At 33.6% G+C, this 19,715-nt stretch overlaps 1 protein-coding gene across 4 annotated transcripts in view; it reads right to left on the bottom strand.

Annotated features, from left to right (window-relative positions):
- Positions 1-19,715, bottom strand: part of EPHA5 (EPH receptor A5) — a 325,672-nt gene that overhangs the window by 22,475 nt on the left and 283,482 nt on the right. For all 4 annotated transcript variants that reach the window (XM_065877349.1, XM_065877352.1, XM_065877350.1 and 1 more), the window contains 4 exons: positions 19,071-19,256; positions 6,183-6,244; positions 4,143-4,352; positions 1,324-1,473 (listed from right to left, as the gene is read on the bottom strand). In XM_065877349.1, the coding sequence (XP_065733421.1) occupies positions 1,324-1,473; positions 4,143-4,352; positions 6,183-6,244; positions 19,071-19,256 (608 nt within the window). The remainder of the gene's footprint in view (positions 1-1,323; positions 1,474-4,142; positions 4,353-6,182; positions 6,245-19,070; positions 19,257-19,715) is intronic.

Raw genomic sequence — 19,715 nt, 5'->3', positions numbered from 1 at the left:
AGAACATCAGACAAGGATGTGCTTTCCTCAGGTGAAGCCGACATGTGTAAGGTACCATTAGAGACTGTGAAGTGGGGAGCAGGCGGCAAGTGCAAGGAACTCTGGGACATCTCAGTTGGAGTACATCCTCCTCTTTAAGGACCTTGCAGAGAGGAAAGCAAGAATCTGACAATTCTTCCTTCCCAATCTTGCTACTTAGGGTCAGGTTGGCCCTGCAGTTGTGGAAAACACTTTGAAATGGATATAAGATTGACTCTGATTTAGATTGGACTTGGATTTTTATATCTGAAAGTGAGTCAATTACTGGCATGGTACTGTTGATTCACCAAAATGCAGCCGGAGAGCTAAAGCACCTGTCTAATAATCCCTGAAGGCATAGGAGCAGGAGATTTTACAGAACATGGATGAAAGAAATAATTGGAGAAAAAAATAAATCTTTTAAATCAGCATGGTATTTAGTTAAGACTATTCATTATACTGGTTTTTATATAAAGAAGTAATGAGCTATTAGTTGGCAACTCATTTAAAACAAAGTATGGCATATAATAAGGGCTCAATAAAAGATAGCTTTTATAATTATTTCAAGAAAAAATATCAAATTTCAATGCAATCCAAAATAGAAAGGGCTATATTGAATAGTAACAATGGAAAATTAAAAAGTCAAACACCAAAGGCCATGTAGTCAGGCATCATTCTGAACTTGAATAGAAGATTCTTTCATGGTTTCTTTAATTCCAGGATTCTATTATTCTAAGCCTGAATTATTTCTCCACGTGGGAAAAAAATCCGTTTTTATCCCAAACTAAATAGACAATATTACTCTTCCTACATTTTCTTAATGTAAAGAAACAGATTATTTCTTTTTATCCTCTAAGAGCATCCACTATTAAAGCAATATCATTCACCCTTTTGGTTTGGAGTTTTAGCTCCCTTTATCAAGTGCATGTCATAAAAACTTGTCTGTCAGTATTCATTCTTTGATGGCTCTTTCTTCATTTTTGAAAATGATACTGACATAAAATGAGTGACACAGCACTACAGTACTGCTAGGACTGTCTGGCAAGCTTTTATATAACATAACTTGCATTCCTTTGTACTAACTTATTTTGAGCTTCTGCATAAAGGATTTTAATAACAACAAAACAGATCAGAGGTTAAGCAAAGAGTATTTCACTGTTTTAAGCAACTGTCATTTTCAGAAATATATATTATACACACACACACACACACACACACACACACACACACACACACACACATATAGTCTCCTGACTCAGAGAACTGTTTCAATTCAAACTTTAGGGGGAGTAGTTCCATACTTACATCTTGGTTGGTCATCTCCCAGTAGGGTCTCTCTCCATAAGACACAACCTCCCACATCACAATCCCATAGCTCCAGACATCACTGGCAGAGGTAAACTTTCGGAAAGCTATAGCTTCTGGGGCAGTCCATCTGATTGGAATTTTGCCTCCCTACAATTGAAAAAGAAGAAAAAAATTCCCACATACTTCAAATGTATCTAGGGATACTGCTTCCTCACTGAAAAGATCTAGAAAGAGATGTAGCATTTTTAAGTGAATCTGTTTGACAGCATACAGTCTCTTTTCACATATCTCAGCCCATAAGCACTTGTAGGCTGACTACTAATTGGCTGGCTGGAAGCTTTCTAGTTTAAATTCTGTTTGACTACTGGAACACATACAGGACCCACATCTCAATTACAGTATCAGGATGGCAGCTTTAAGTGGGGAAAGCAGGCAGTCAGGCAAATCAATAAGGTAACTTTCATGACTTTCTAACAGAAAGTAAAGGACTCTAATTCCCAGGGTTCTTTTTTCCTTTAATATAGGGACTGTAAATAGAAAGTCTTGATTGCTGAATGTAACCATGAGAAGTTTAAATGTTAATAAGACAAGCATGAAAATCAGATATGTTAAAAACTTAGTTAGACTTTCTCCTGACACCGTGCAATTTCTTTTAGACTTGATTTCTCTTATTTCCCATTGTCATATTTTTGTGTGTGTTTGGTCAAACTGTTTTTTGTTTTTTTTATAACCAAAAAGGTAAGTATCTAAATGAGATTCAACCAAATTAAAAATTATTAAAATTAGATTACAGGGGAAAACTTACAACATTATCAAGTTTGGGGTTTTTACATGATAAAAACAATGATTTGGTAAGTTTTCTCCTAATTTACAAGATAACACTTTTATCTCCCACCCCTTTCAGGGTAAACTTTTTTTTCCTCATTTTTAAAAGAAGAAAAATCAATGCAACCAAACATTTCATCTATAAGCAAATATATTTTAAAAGAGAGAAAGAGAGAAGTGAGTGTTTTGAATATTTTCCTGTAAAAAGACTAATATATGCCTTCCTGTTTTGCAGGAAGAAAAAAAAATTAATTCACATACTAGAAAAAATGGGACAAACTTTCTTTATGAACCAAAGTTTCAGGATATATGAAGAAATAACAATTTCATGTAATGCTTAAAATTGTTCTGAGTTGATGTTAATTTGAATTATTGAAACTAAGTTTGAATTATTTGCTCCTTAGAAATATGGTAGCAGCACATTGAGAAGACTTTCCTGAAACATAACTTTTGTTAATTAATTATTCATAGGCAAGATCACATTATTAGGCCTGGCTATGTGGCACTGGGATCATCTATAATTATTACAATTCCTCTTGAAATTGTAATTTGTCGATTACTTTAAACTTCAGAAATTTTCTCCTGGTCCTCTGACCATCATATTGGACATCAATATTATCTGAAGTTCCCTTATTGGCTCATCTCTCAATATACGGATTTTCCACAAAGTGCTGTCACACCCCATTATCCAGGAGTAAGTCTTGAGGGTCTCAGGATCTCTGGCTCCTCTCCCCCTCCCTCTCCACCAGCATGACACATTCACACAGACCTTGACAAATTTACTTTATGCATTTAACTGAGACACCAACCAGTCATGCTGGGAATGGGTTTTTCTATAACCTCAATCTTGTTTAGGCCAAGTTTATTAAATGTAACTCTAATCCCAGGAGAATTCCTAATTGAGGTTTCATTTAACTCAAATAATGACAATAATAATTAGGTCTAGAAGGAAAGGCATATTCCACCAATTAATTTATTGATTTATTAAGCTGATAATTTGAAGGCTTTGTTTGCTTAGATAAGTCACTCATGATCTTCAGCATAGTATAATCCTTAACTATCCATATGTCACAATGCAACAATGAAAAAAAACAGCCTTATAATCTATAGTTTATTGTTAGACTATGAGTAGAAGTAATTTTAAAACGTTGAATTAAATAAGAAAATGTGTAACATCTATCATAAGAATAAGAGATGACAAAAGTATTCTGTATTGAAACAAAAGTTAGCCACATTGTATAGTGAAAAAGATATAATGATAAATTCCTGTCTTCATAAGAAGTTTAAACATTGAGGATATCTTGATGCCCTTCAGAAGATTTAGAATTAAACAAATGTAGTTTATTAAAAGGGATTAAAACTCAAGAAGTACAATACATAGACTGTCCAGAAAATTCTGTTGCATCAATTCCCACAGTTTTCCACAGAAAAATCTGTCAATTATACAACAGCAATTCAGGAAGCAATTACTTTGCTGGAAAAGGGTGTTGATTTATGCTAATTATGACAATGTGAATTAGTGACCAATTTTCCATATATGTGGGCTTAACAATTTACATAGTATTAAAGAAGTTAGGCATTAAAATACCGCCAGTAATGTTAATATATGTATATATAATATATTTATTGCTTTTAATGCAGGAGATTCTCTCTTTAACTTTTTCTTTTACGTTTAATACTCTATATGATTTTATGAGTCGTATCCACTATGAACTCAAACTTTTTATTTTCAGTATCTGCAGGAAAAAATGAACTACTAAGACTCATAAAGTGAATACTTGGCTTATCTGAATTTAATATTTGAATTTTCTGATATCTAACAAGGAGAGTTATCTGGATTTTTTTAATCCACCTTCCCCTTTTTCTCTCTCTTTCTTCCTATATTGGAGGAATTTCTTTCTATTTTCTTTTTTTTTCTATTTCCTTTAAAATCTTTAAATATTAAGTGTCTCTAGTCTAGTATTTCAGAAATTCATTCTGTTAGCTCTTACCCTAGTGGTGTAGGCTGCCTCAGGATCATCTTCCAGTACCCTGGAAAGCCCAAAGTCAGACACTTTGCACACAAGGTTACTATTTATTAAGATGTTTCTGGCAGCAAGGTCTCTATGCACGTAGCCCATGTCAGAAAGGTACTTCATTCCTGCAGCGATGCCTCTCAGCATACCAACCAGCTGGATCACAGTGAACTGCCCATCATTTTTCTGTAAAGATTATACAGAAATATTAGTCCTACAACCCCAATCACTAAGGGAAAATATGAAAGGATCTTCCTTCAATCCCCAAATTAATATATACTACTACCAAATTCATATGCAATTTCTATCTGAAGGAGAATGGGAAAAGTTAAGCGATAGATAGTTAACTTGATAATGCGTAACAGTCCTCTGATCCGTCAAAGCAGATAAAGGCTTTGAAAGCCCTTGACCAAAATCTCACTTATAGTTGCTCTTTTCTGCATTGTAATCCTTTATTCTCAGTCATCAGAGGAGTGTTTTCATCACTTCAACCTAGTGCCTGCCTTGGGTTAACACTGTACATTTTTGAAGTGACTTAAAAGAAGCTGGCTGGATAGGCATATTGGGGTAAGGAAGAAGTGGCCAGAGGAAGTAAGGGAGAATCTGCAATAGCAGATGGGGGAGGGAGGGACTGAACAATGACCAGGAGAATGTTAGCATTTCTTGGAAGCTTGCTGTCTTTGTCAAGGGCACTGGACTTGGTGCAGACACACAGAATAAGGCTCAACTGATGCTTATTTTGAAATAAAGGAATGATGTGACCTTAAGAGACTGAAGAACTTAAATATATGTATTAGAAATTTGGCAGCAGAATCTGGTAGAGGCTGGAGATTGAAAGGGAAGTTTGCCTTGTCAGTGGACCCCTGTCATATTCAATGCACAGGCCCTTCTTATAATCGTCATTAATGCCACTGTCCCATTACTTTTAATCAATAGCAATAGTTGCTATATTGAAAGTGAAAAGCTGCCAGACTACAGGTTTAATCAGGCCTGCAAACATGTTACATTGTCTAGCACATGCTATTTATTAATAAAATGAATTGCCAACGCTTAAAATTTGAAGACTTGCATATTTAAAAATACAATCTTTTCCTAAAATCCAGAAGATCTGACAACATTGGCTACTGTCTGTTATCACATAATGACTCTGCTGGTACAAGTAGTGACTGGCCCTCAGATGAGTTATGAGTCTATTTGACTCTTTCATTAATATAGATGATTTTCATGGACTTTTTAGACATTTTCCTTATTCTGCCTGATATACTTTGAGAGAGTTAAGTACTTTTTTTTTGTTCTTTTTAAAAAAATTTTTGTTGAAGTATAGTTGATTTACAATGTTGTTTTAGTTTTTGCTGTACGGCAAAGTGAATCAGTTACACATATACATATATTGACTTTTTTTTAGATTCTTTTCCCATATAGACCATTACAGAGTATTGAGTAAAGTTCCCTGTGCTATACAGTAGGTCCTTATTAGTTATCTATTTTATACATAGTAGTGTAGTGTGTATATGTCAATCACAATCTCCAAACTTATCTCCCCTCCCCCTATTTCCTCCCCTGGTAACCGTAAGTTTGTTTTCTACATCTGTGACTGTATTTCTGTTTTGTGAATAAGTTCAATTGTACCATTTTTTTAGATTCCACATATAAGCGATATCATATATTTGTCTTTCTCTGTATGACTTACTTCAGAGAGAGTTAAATACCTATAAAAGCTTCTCTTTTTCTCCTTTCTTTCCTTCCTTTCCTCCTTCCTTCCTTCCCTCTTTTATTTTTTTTGGAGGGGCACATTAACATACACTTAAATAAAACTGTAGAGACACGTAATTTGGATTTGTATACATTTTCTGAAGTGGATAATTTTCAAACCAAAGTTAATTTTTGTAGTATAATTATCCTGACTCCAGATATTTCTATTTAAAATTTATCTTTAAAGTGGCTGGATTTCAACTTCAACATCATGGTCAATATATGAATAACACTTTGAATAGTTACATTTGTCTCATATCTTACCTTTAAAAATGTATCTAAAGAGCCATTTTCCATATACTCTGTCACTATCATCACTGGTTTACCTGAAAAGAACACAGTGGTATAAACTGTTGCTTTTAGATTTTGTACTCTTATCTAGGAAGAGTTTACTTGGAAGTTTTTATTGTTGTCCAAATTATATACATCTGTTACAAAAATAGTCCTTTTTGAGTAGCAAGTAAATATATGACATGATGATATCTTAGTATATACTAAATTGGGTCAGTGAGAAGAAAGTATCACAAGAATGATAAAGATTGACATTTAAGATTCAAAAACCCATAATTTTCATTACCAAAATCAATTTATGTAGAAAATGAGTTTAAGGATGAATTTTATTTTAATAGAGGTAATGATATAAAGTGCCAAATAATAATATCCAGCAAAGTACTGAAAATATATTCATCTTCCTCACAGTTCTAAATAAAAACTCCTGTCCAGTCTAACTACCCTGTTTATGATCCCTGGAATATATGTAGTATTTTCCAAACTTTATTTCTATGCTCTTATAATTCATTTACTTATGGCTACCTTCCTTTTCCCCTCTGCCACATACTTATGATCTTTATCAACCCCAATTTTTTCATTCTTCAAAACACTGTTCTGATTCCTCTTGCTGTCTGGAAACTTCTCTTGCAATCATCATTCTGATGGATGAGGTCCTCCTCTTTTCATGTCTGATATAAAACTGTAGCTAGACAGACTCTGGAGCTACACTGCTTGGCTTTGTATCCCAGATCAATCACTTATTATCAAGTGATCTTGGGCAAATCAATTCTTATCTCTGTATCTCATTTTTCTCATCTGTAAAACGGAGATATTAATGGCACCTGCCTCATAGAGTTACTGTGAGTATCCACCAAGTCATATTGTTACCCAGGTCACTTAAAATAGTGCCTGTCACTTAGAATTTGCTATGTATTATTATTTTATAAGCTTTAACAACTTTGTGTCTGTGGGGTTTCATTGCTAGATATAAGTCGACTAAGAGAATAGATCAAATTTTATCCCTCATAAAATTATGGCAGTTAGTGTGTAATATGTCTGTGATACAAGATGAAAAATATAAGATCAAAAATCTTTGCTATAGGGCTTCCCTGGTGGCGCAGTGGTTGAGAGTCCACCTGCCGATGCAGGGGACACGGATTCATCCCCCGGTCCTGGAAGATCCCACATGCCGCGGAGCGGCTGGGCCCTTGAGCCATGGCCGCTGAGCCTGCACGTCCGGAGCCTGTGCTCCGCAACGGGAGAGGCCATAACAGTGAAGGGCCCGCGTACCGCAAAAAAAAAAAAAAAAAAAAAAAATCTTTGCTATATGAAAAAATATCTAAAACATGGTTGTTAGTTTTATCACTCCACGCTAACCTCACTATTTTAAAACATGCCCCTTTACTCTTTGATAAAAGTATACTACATACAATTTTAGTGTTAATTTAAACTATTTTTAGGTAAGTAAAAAAAGACCTTGTGATAGTAAAATTCTATCTTGTATATCTATTAATTAACTTTTTATATTATAAAGGGAAACAGGGCCTATTCAATTATGAAATGCACTGTAATTAACTTAATGGCATTCTCCAGAAGGGTATCTGTATTTTACTTGAGAAGTGATTCATTCAGGTCATAGAGTTAGAACTTTTATATTTATTCATACAACATTAGTCTGAAATGTAAACAGAGATATAGAAAGTTAGACAATTGCATGAAAAAGAAATAACTAGAAAGAAAAAGGAGTTTTCATTCCAAAATCACTTAAAACTCACTATTTAGTATAAGGTAGGTCAGTCTAATTTCTCACTCAGACAATTATCTTCTTTTAAAATACTTTAGAAGCATTATTCTTTGAACGAAATGTGACAAGTAATGCTACAAAGGCAGATGCATTTCTCCTCCTCTTTAAAGTTTGTAAAAGTTATTTAAAAAGGTTGTCTAAAAAATTCATTTGGTATATATTTGTACTATGCCTACGTTAGGTAAAACATCCCATGTGTAGAGAATATACATTGGAGATGTCATTTGATTTGAATTTGGAAGATTGAAAGGGTCACTGGTGTAATAAATGGTGACAGATATTCCAGGAAGAAGAGGCAGCATGGGCCAAGGTAACTTGTCATAAAAGAGTTCATCAAGTTCAAACATGGCTAGAGGGCTGAATTTTGCTTTGTAATTCAGGAAGTGACAGGAGATGAGTTGGGGAATGTTGATTTTTAAAACTGACTGGAAATACAATACCTTAGTTAGAAAAAAAAGAATGACTCGTTGTATTTGTAAATGGCCAAGACAACATAACAGAAAAAAGGATTATAACTGCATTTTCTCCTTACTACGGCTGTAATCTAAGTTCATGAATTGAGATATGCTTCCAATTTAACTTCATTTTAATGATGCCACACCCATTTTAATGGTCCTCAGACAAACTCTAAATAGACAAAATTTTGCTTTAGGCCCTTTTGGTCCCATTCTTACATCCTAGAGCCTATTTCCGGCTTTTATTAATGTTGAAGCCCCTTTTCCTTCAAAAGTCCAGAATTAATATGCTTCCCCAAGGGTGACAGCCAAAATATTTGATAACTGCTTTGGCACAGGGACCTACATGTCTGAAGTTCAACCAACTGTAATGCTGGAATATCAGAACGTCCTGGTGTACCAGACAACACCTCTTCATCTGCCTGATTTCAGGAATTCAGAAGTACCCAGAGATGAAGCTGAGTAGGCATATAAAAGGGTAACCCTGGCTTCAGCTTTTTATCAAATAACATGGGAGTATTTCAATAAATTTACAGCTAATAGAGCCAAAAAATATGTATTTGCTGAACACCAGCCCTGATCAAATTAGGGAAAGGGCTAACACTTACAGATTCACTTACAGAAATCCATTGAGGGAGTTGTCATAGTTTAATTGGAATTGGAAGAACTGAATTCCAGCAGATATCCAGAGAACATAGTCTTAGCTTTCCCTCATTGGTACCTCTTAGCTCCTACCACATGAGCAGATGCCTTGTCCATCAAAGTGAAGGCCTAATCAATGTCTACAATTATCTACTCTACCCCAAGCCTTTTATTATTACAGCACTTCTCCTATATTACTACTTCAAAACCTTCAGTTTCCTTCTATTCTCTTTTTCTAGAGAACAGAAAACTTTTTCTCAGTTTCTTTCTCTTCTCTCTGTCTATCCTCTAATTTTTTAGACCCTCTTCTTACAGCTATGGGTTAGTGGTAAATATTTACTACTGCTCACCCAAGGTCTCCTGAGCAGGAGTTGGATAAAATCCCTATGTAAAAATACCTCTTTCTTGGGTAAATTTGTTCCTTAAATTAAACCCAGATTCACTGAGCTTAGACGAAAGAATTCATACTCTAAAGAGAATGACTGATCAGAAACTTTATTGATATTGAATAATATATATTTGGAAAGAAAAAGTAATTGCTTTTTAGGGAGATCTGCACCTGGTATTCCTCCTATAAGATTTTTTTTTTAGTATTCATCACTTAGCTTTAAAAGTCAGATTCATTATTTATGACAGTGTAGGTTTTGAAAAATATGATAGGGACCTAAAACACCTCTTTTATTTCAGAAAATGGGGGAAAAGCAATTAAAATGCATATTTGCAAACAAGCATGATCTTCTTTTGTTGACAAGAATAAGACAGTTCAGGACTCATTTGATTATTTCTCATGCTTAAGCCATTTTAATGATAATTATATTTAGTTTGGCATATGTTCTGTCTCAGTTCCTGCTAGCCTGCAAAAATGACATAGCATTAATTAATGTGGCTTTACTCTAACCATTGTAAATTCAATAAAATGGTATAAATCATTTTCCATTATCCAGCTTGAAGTACAGACAAAGAGTAAATCTGCCAATAATTTTGAAAGCATATTATCAAAAATCAATATAAAAAGAGCTCATAAAGCATGTCAAAACATGATTTTAATCACAGAGTAGAGTTTTTACATTACTTCATAATATTTACTGAGGACTCAGTTCAGGCAGAGTCTAAGTAGTAATAGAAACACATTATTTGTGGAATTCACCAACCTCATATTTCATCATTTGGTATTGATAATCATAAAAGAACTACAGTTTATTGATATACTGAGTGCCCACTTACAAGGCATGATGTTATTTTTAATTGTAATCAAAATTCTATAACAGTGATATTACAAAAGACTCTTTTCAGAGAAAGAAAAGTGAGGCTTAAAATGATTCAATATATTACCTGAGTTGATTAGTGCAAGTCGTATAAGAAACAAAGTTGGGAATCAAATTCATGTCCACCTGACTATAAAAGTTGTTTTCCTTCCCTCCATACTATGATGCCTATAATTTCCAAATATTTATTTTAAATTTTAACTTTAAAATCTCACAAATATTTAGTCTTTTGTGATAATATAAGTTTGATAATCATAACTATGCCATACCAAACTATTCATGCATTAATGGAAGATCTGGTAGGGATTCAGTTGCTTTCAATAAATAATATGTTTTTATGTATGATCATTACTTATATATGCTCCAAGCGTTTTGAAGTGTTCGATAGTGAAGTGGATAGGTCTTGGATTCCACTTATATGAAGTATCTAAAGTAGTCAAACCCATAGAAACAGAAAGTAGAATGGTGGCTGCCAGTGGCGGGGGGAGGGGGAAAGAAGGAATTACTGTTCAATAGGTATAAAGTTTTAGTTACGCAAGACAAAAAGTTTCTAGAGATCAGCCGTACAACATTGTGCTTACAATTAAAAAAACTGTATCTACATCTAAAAATTTAATGGGGTGGATATCATGATATGTGGGTTTTTCTTACCACAGTAAAACAAAACTGTATTTGCTTCCTTAGTAAGTGATTTTTTTGGTGCTAATGTCCAACAAAATCCAAGAGAGAAGACAACACGCCACTTCTGGTAAAGCAGTCTTTTTTCACAAGCTATCTCAAAGTTAGGTGAGACAAACTGTGGGGAGTGTTGATTTAGTCCTTGCTTTTCAGAGCATGGCCCTTGACAAGTGGCATAGCTATCACCTGAGAGCTTGCTGGAAATGCAAAATCTCAGTGCCCAATCCAATCTATTAAAACAGATTCTGCATTTTAGCAATATCCTCAGAGGCACGTTGTATTTTGAGAAACACTGAACTAGGCTACATCACAAGAGTTGCAACTAAATCTGGGCTTATTATTTTATTTGCATTGGTACTACCTGCTTTTCTGAAACCACGAGTGCATCAAAAAACACACGGTACCACTTAGGGGTATAAGGGAGCATTTGATTTAGAAACATCACAATTCACTGGAAAACAACTGTCACTGGTTTCTCTTACAAACATTTTACAAGATTTGTAAATAATTAAAAGTAAGCCTGTGCTTATACTTATATATCTATAGTTTTATTTCACTACGCCATTCTATTTGGGTTGTATTCCATTTAGTATATTAACACTTGTAGCTGTTTGAAATTACTTTAATTTTTACTCCAAGGGAAGCTTGGAATAAGAAATATCATGATTCAATTATTAATGGTTAATGTCACCCAGAAAATGGGACCCTGTGCTTGTAGTAGGAATAGATAATGCTTATCAAGTGGGGGAATGTGAAGGGAGGATGAAGTATGGGGCAATCAGAACTTAGAAAGGTACTCAGATATTTTAATTCCATTATGACCCTTATTTATTGGTTAACACTTTAGGGAAAACTACTTTTAAAATTATGTAATTTTAATTTTAGGAAAGACTATAAAATCAAAAGCCTCTATACCTTACCTGAAATGGAAACACCAAATGTTTCTATTAAATAGAAATTCCAAATTTTCCATAATATCCTCTTTTATTTCAGATTGTTTATATTGATATAAACTTTCTCATTAGCTGCTCATTTCTCAAGTTAAAAATAAATTAGAATTGCTCTGACATTAGCAAAGGTGGATAATTACTTGTGGAGTCAGCAATGATTGACTTTGCAGAGGAGCTAAGGAATCTAAGAATTAACAATGTGACAGCTTTGTTTTATTAGTAATGAAAATGACTTTAAAAACACAAGGTTTAATTTACTAATAATCAATCTTTGAGCCAGTAAATCTGTTTCTATAGATATATATCTTTCAGGTGAGTAGAATTTAGATTTTATCAGAAAAAGCCCTTGTAAATATCTAATAAATATCTTATGTTTATTTATTATACCTTTCTCTATGCCCTAATAATGAAAAACTAGTATCAAATTAATGAGCTGGCTTCCATTTCTACTGCCATGTTAAATTTGTTTATTTCCATCATGGTTTATCACTGATAATGGCTCATAGAATTGTTTCCTTTTGTGAAAGGGAAGATATAAAATTCAAGCATATTCATACTGCAAACATTTTCATTTATACTTCTCAGAATCCAATCTTATACACAACATCTGCAATTGGGTGCTTATTAGCCTCTCAAAAGTAACGTGTCCAAAACAGAACTACTGATTACCAACCACAATCTTGCTCCTCCTGGAATTTTCCCCATAACTGACAATTCCTTTCTTCAAGGTACTCAGGACAAATAATTTATAATTATCATTGACTTCTCTTTTTCTCATATTCCACATCTAATCCACAAGAAGACTTACTGTGATTGCCTTCAAAATATCTATAGAATTCAACTACTACTCACCATCTTGTTAGATTACTACCCTGATCTAACCCATAATGAGGTATGAATAATGAGAGTAGTCTCCTCCCTGTCTCCCCATTTCAACACTGGCTTCTACCGTCTTTATTCAACACAGCATCCTGACTGATCCTGTTAATGTAGAAATAAGATTCTATCACATCTTGGCTCCAAGGCTCAGAATAAGAGGCAGTCTTTGCAGGGACCAAAGTGTTCACATACTGTCTATTCTCCTATTAAATCTTCAAGTTAAGCTCTTACCAGACTCCTCTCATTCATTCCACTGAAGCAACGCTGGCCTTGTTTTTTCTTGAACATTCTATGCAAGTTCCATTCGAGTCTTGCAGGTTCTTCTTTCTACAACACACTGCCTGCCCCCAGATATCTGTAAGGCTCACACCTTCACTTATTCAAGCCTTATCAGAGAGGCCTTTCTCTAAATAAAATAGAAACCACCAACCCTCAATAGAAACAATCCATAATCTCCTAACTTAGCTTTACATTTTTCATTTAATATATTATAAATGTATTTGTTCAATTAGTTTGTCTCCCCTACCCAAAGATAAGCTCCATAAAGGCAGCAAATCAGTCTGTTTAATCTCTGCTGTATCCCACTGATTAATAGGAATAGACATGTATTAGGTAATCAATTAATACCTTTTGAATAAATAAATGTTTCTTGCCAAGTGTATACCAAATAATAAAAATGAGGTTAGTAATGTACAGTGTAAGAGCTTGGGTTTTGGAGTTATGCAGAACTGCTTTTAAATCTGGTATTATCCTATGCTAGTTTTATGATATTGGATAAGGTATTTAACCTCCTTAAGGTTAATTTTTCTCATCTGTAAAATGAGAACAAATACTAATGTCTACAGGATAGCATTATTGTGCAGATTAAAGAAGATAATATATAAAGAACATTAACTTAGCACATACTTAAAGTAACGTTAATTATTATTAGTAGTTATAACATATTTATATGTAAGATCCTGTGAAAAGATCCTCGTGCAATTTTCTTCATATGCATTTTAATTATTTTTCCTAAAACACCCATAGTTTTATAGAACAAAGTTGCTTAAATTAAAATATAAATTGTATATCACTCTAACTCATTTTAACTGTTTAGATAACTGTAATTTAGTCATTGATTCATTTACTATCATTCATGTCTTTTAAAAAAGTTTTGAAATTCCCTAATGTGTCTGGCCCTGTGACAGATTCTAGGGATGCTGTAAACATATATCAATTTCAAGAAGTTCATCGTGTAGTAAGGACAGAACATGTTGAGAGAGAACTATGATACAATGGACAACATGACAAAGTGCAGAGAAATGCAGCTAGAATTTGTAAGATTGTCTCTGGCTGAGAATTCATTCATTCAACAAATACATGAAATGTTACACATGCTGAGCACAGATCTAGGAACACACAGGTGAGCAAAATAAAACAAATGTAGGACTGGGATGCTTTCCTTTACTCAGCTATTCAACATTATTGAGTGGCCTACTCTATGCCAGGCAGACACTGAGGATGGAAGGAAAAATGAAGAGAAATGACACTGATTTCATGGAGAAGGTCACATTTGAATTAAACTTGAAGGTCAAGTAGAACTGAGGAAAGTGGAGAGGACATGCTAGGGCAGAATGAAGTATCTCCAAGGGCAGAACAAGAACTAGGTAGAGTTTTCTGGAAAGGAAATAGTGTAATATGGAGATATGGCCAAATTATATCAAGTTCAGTATCAAAGTGTATGTATTTTGCTTGATTTGTTTGCTCCTGGTGATGAAGCAAGAGAGGAAATTGATTTAGTAAAATGTATGGAATGGACTAATATCTATTGGAAAATACCAAAATGTAAAGAGTAGTCTGAAGATTGTTGGAATAGCCCTGGGTCATATATAATGAGGGCCTGTAAAATAAAATGGACTTTTACAGGATAGAATGAAATACTATATTTGAAAGATAATTACAAATTTATATAAGTCAGAATTATCTGACAATTTAAATAATCAATTGCCATTGAAAATGTGTTATTTCCTCAGACATGGAAAGAAAAACAGGGAGACATTTCTTTAATTTTCCTCTAATATTTTGTTTAAATTTAGTAATTTTACAGGAGAACTAAGTTTATTTGTATATTATCCTAGATTAAGAAATATAAGTATGAATATTTAAATAGAAATATACATATTTCAATAGAAATATTATATAACTATAAATATTTCAATAGAAATATTCTTTTGGTCAATTTTTATAATATTTCCGTGGGTGGAAAAAATAAATCTTAAAGAACTAAGGTTGCTGCAATGGAAAAATTATAATTTTCCACTTCTAAATTTTATTCCTGAATCTATTTGAATTGTAAAAGCTGGCTCTATGTATGTTACATTAAAGCATCATGCATTGTGAATGAGTCAATTAAGCCAGGACCTGTGGGTTTCTTACGTCATTTGTCATAAGTCTCTCTAGAATATATATTTATTTATGATGTCTCTTGTTTAACAACAAATCACAGAAAGAATTTGAATGAGGCCCCATATTCCTGTCACGTAAGGCAGTGATAGAAGAAGGAGGAAGGTTCGTGATGGCACTACCCAGAGGAGTGCTACTTCAGACTCCCCACCTCAGCTTCAATCAAAACAATCACAAGAAAAAAAAAAAAACAATCACAAGATTTAGTTGCACTTATGTCTCATTATCTGTGTGCTGCAGGTTGAGAATAACTGCTGAATAAATTAGCATCAGATCAGATAACATGAAATTAAGGACACAAAGTGAGTTGCAACATGGTAAATTAAAAACAAGTTGAAGACTTCCTAAGTTGAACATCAAGAGCTACATTTATTAAGGGGAAATACAGTTTCAATTCAAACAGAAAAAAAAATAAGACAAAGAAGTATTTTAAATATTTACATTTTGCTTTACCTGTATGTGTAACTTCACCGCAGCAACATCAAACAGAATATTTGATTAGAAGATTGGAAATTTAAAGTCTGTATTTTCAACCACAGCCCTGTTTTTTAGACTAGACTTTACAGAATTTAAATATGATCATTTGCTGATAATGGCATTTGCTTCTTAAAATAAGGGTCTCAAGTACATATAAAATGGTCTATGACAAATTTAGTTGTTTTACTATGAGAAGTTTAGTTGTCTTATCTTGCTCAGTCAGGACCCATTCACATAAAACAAATTCTGTAATAAATTAGAGATCTACAAAAGTAGGTGACTACTGGCTCTAATAATTTTGGGATCTTGTCTCCTAATATCTGATGATATTTGATGAATTCACCTAAACAGATTAAACTAAATACTACTATAACTACCTGCAATTTTGTTCACACACACACAAATATATCTTAATTTAATCTGCATAAAATTTTTATAAGGCAGGTATGATTTTTTTCTTTTTTGTGACATTGAGGCTCAGAGTGCTTAACTAAAGTGACCATAGATTGGTTTTAGGTTTAAGTGTAATGGGTTTACATAAATATTTAGGACATCATCTGTTTCTTCAAGGAGCAGACTTTTTTGTTCTTCATGGAGCAGAATTTTTTGGCTATGGAGCTAAAAATATATGCAGAGGAGACAAAATTAAATGAAAAATTTGAATAAGAGCTTTGGACAAAGGAGGGAACATTACTGAAAGTTGCAAAAATCCTTATACAGGTACAGTGTTTGAAAGAAGGAGCGATTATTTCAGGGCTAAGTGATGAGGAATTATTTCATGGAGGTGATAAAATTTGAATAAGATTCTGAAGGGATTGAAAAGGTAGTTAAGTTTCAGAGGAAGAGGCAATGTAGGCAGGGCAACATATCAATTAAAATGGATTAGGAATGAAATGGATATAGAGGAGTTCAGAGCACAGGAAGAGAAATAAATGGAAAAGTAATAACCATGTGTTTACTAATTACCTACTCTGTGTCATGCCCATTTAAATTTTACCTGTATTAATTCATGTCACCTTCACAACATCACTGAGGCATTCTTACCCCATGTCATTAGCGAGGAAACTAAGGCTCTGAATGTATAACCAACTTGTGCAAAGTCACATAGTAGTTTATGGCAGAAGCAAAATGAAAATTGGTGGCTAGAGCCATAGCCCATGTTCTTGACCATTATGCAGTACTGTTTTCCATGATCATAATAGTGATCTGGCACTCTTCTACACATTACAGCTTAACTCATTACAGGATGGATTGGCTGTCTACATATAGGCATTAGTTTTACATATACCCTGGGTAAGAGGAACTCATGGTCCTAGTTTATTTGAGGAAGTGAAACTTAGCAGTCATATTATGGATGAAAAGAAGACATGAAATATATCAAATATTTTGCATCCTATTATTACTATGACTATCATTAAGAAGTATGTTTTATATTAGATAATACCTTTCCAGCATAGGAAATAATTTTATTCAATCACTGTTATAATTCTTGTTCCCATAGTATCTAGCCCAGCACATGCTATCACTAATGTCCTTTCAAAGTCCTTCCCCTCAGATAAGAGTATAATCCCGTTCAAATTCTGATTTCATTTTATTGTACCTGTGACCATCTCCCTCACATCATATTCTCACTTAAAATATTCCTCCCCATTCATCATAGGGCATGATTTTGTAAAATATTTTAATTTATTTTATTCCTTCAAAAACTATATATTTTCTTTGTCTCTCACCTGCGTTGTGTCCCTGCCTCTTACCTATTTTTAGGCATGTACTCAACTGGGGGAAAGAAACACATCTAAGTTTTTTTTTGTTTTTTTTTTTTCCTTAATAGATCTTTATTGGAGTATAATTGCTTCACAGCACTGTGTTGGTTTCTGTTGTACAACAAAGTGAATCAGCCATATACATACATATGGGCAGAGGACCTAAATAGACATTTCACCAAAGAAGACATACAGATGGCTAAGAGGTACATGAAAAGTAACACATCCAAGTTTGAAGAAACCCACATGGCTGCAGGTAATTTTATTCCTATGCTACATTCCCCTATGGGCATTCTTACTGGAGATGTGTATCTTTTTGAGACATGGAGAAAAACAATCTCCCAGCAATACAGGCTGATTCAAAAGTTCTGCCAATCAACAACATGATAATTTTAGCTAAGGTATTTTTCTTCTGTGTTCTCATCTGTGACCTACTGTGAATGAATCATGATTTGGGAATTAACTGGTTATAAACCAGTACTTTTTTTGGTTGTTGTTTCTTTTGTTCCTCTTTATTGGGAAAAAGTTTTTATTGTTGTTGTTTTTGTTTTGTTTTCCATATTTAAAAGCTAAATGGCATAAGTGGATATCCAAGAAATTTAAATTACTTCATCGGTTGAGAACATTTATTGAACATACATTGCTGCTATGCATATTTGGCAATATATAACTTAAAACTTGATTAACAGCAAATGGAAGTTGAACCAGCGCTTGAAAAAAGTCTAAAGCGTGTTCCTTGCCAAATGTTTCAGACGATTTTACAAAGTGGTATGAAGTGTATGAGGTATAAAGGAAGGAAAAAGATACGTAGGAATGGCAAAGAAAAAATGGATTAAAAGAAAATAAAGGCCTCAGTTATGTGTCACATAAATACTTTATTGAGTGACTGAAGAATTATTTGAAATCCTTATATTGGGAAGCTCAACACATAACCACATTTACAAGACACTAACAAGAATCTGAGAGATGTGAAATTCCAGATATATCTGAGTAAAAACAGGATTTGCTTTAACAAAATAATTAGTCTCAAGGAACTTTCCCAGTCTCCTGAGGCAATTGCTTTCCTTAGAACTATTAAAATACCTCAATGAAAAAAATCAATAAAAGAAATACATCTGGCTATAAAAAAAACCACTTAAAAGGTGGTGGGCATCTATGGTTACAGTAATCCTATTAAATGCTAAACTTCAATGCCTCAATCAAAACTTTGAAGTTAATATTTCATTAGGATAAAAAGTGAAAGAGCCAAGAGGAAAAAAATTGATACTTTTACTGCTCCTTTTATCTGGATACATTTTCTCTGGTGCTGAATTCATAGTAAGTGAGTTAACACAAATATTTCAAATAATAAATAGAAATTCGGGTTCACTGAAGATCAGCTTTGACAAGAATCTACTAAAATATAGGACAAACACTATTAATATTAGGGAAATTGTTAATCACATTATGGCCAGTTTTCTCTCAAACCTGAAATTAATAATAATCTAATAGAAGAAATTCACATGCATAATTTGCCATTGTACTTACTTTTGGTCACAACACCTTCTAAGTGAATGATGTTAGGATGGTCAAACTGCCCCATGATACTTGCTTCACCCAGGAAATCTCTGCGTTGCTTTTCAGTATAGCCTACTTTAAGGGTTTTAATTGCCACAGGTAATTCTCTTTTTCCTGGAAGTTTCAAACGTCCACTACAAACTTCACCAAATTCACCTTGTGATAAAGATGTAGAAAACACAGAAACTCATTACAAATCCCTACTCTAACGTAGTCTAAAGTTCTCTTAGAATAGTAAGCTTTAGATAAAACAGAGTTGAAAGGGAGTCCAACTTCCTTATCTATGTTAAATTAATGGTGCATTGGGAAAAATCATTTACAGGTGATCGTAAGACACATTGGGGGTTATTAGTTTCATCTCTCTCTCACCTACAGAAGCCTTAATGGAAACATTAGAAAGAAATTAAAAGCAACTGACTGAAAATCACTTCCTTCTTCCTTGCTTTCTATCTAGCAGTGACACTAATGAGAAAAGAAAAAAGAAAAGGGCCATAGCAGGACAAAAAGGAAACAGTCTTAAGGAAGAGATGATTCATAAGTAGAATAATTGGGTGCTTGAATTTTGTAAATACTTTTGGGTATTAAAAATTATATATATTATATATGAAATATAAT

The sequence above is a fragment of the Phocoena phocoena genome, chromosome 5, assembly GCF_963924675.1.
Source record: "Phocoena phocoena chromosome 5, mPhoPho1.1, whole genome shotgun sequence".
NCBI lineage: Eukaryota > Metazoa > Chordata > Mammalia > Artiodactyla > Phocoenidae > Phocoena > Phocoena phocoena.
The sequence above is the reverse complement of the archived record's forward strand: the minus strand, read 5'-3'. Positions and strand labels throughout refer to the sequence as shown.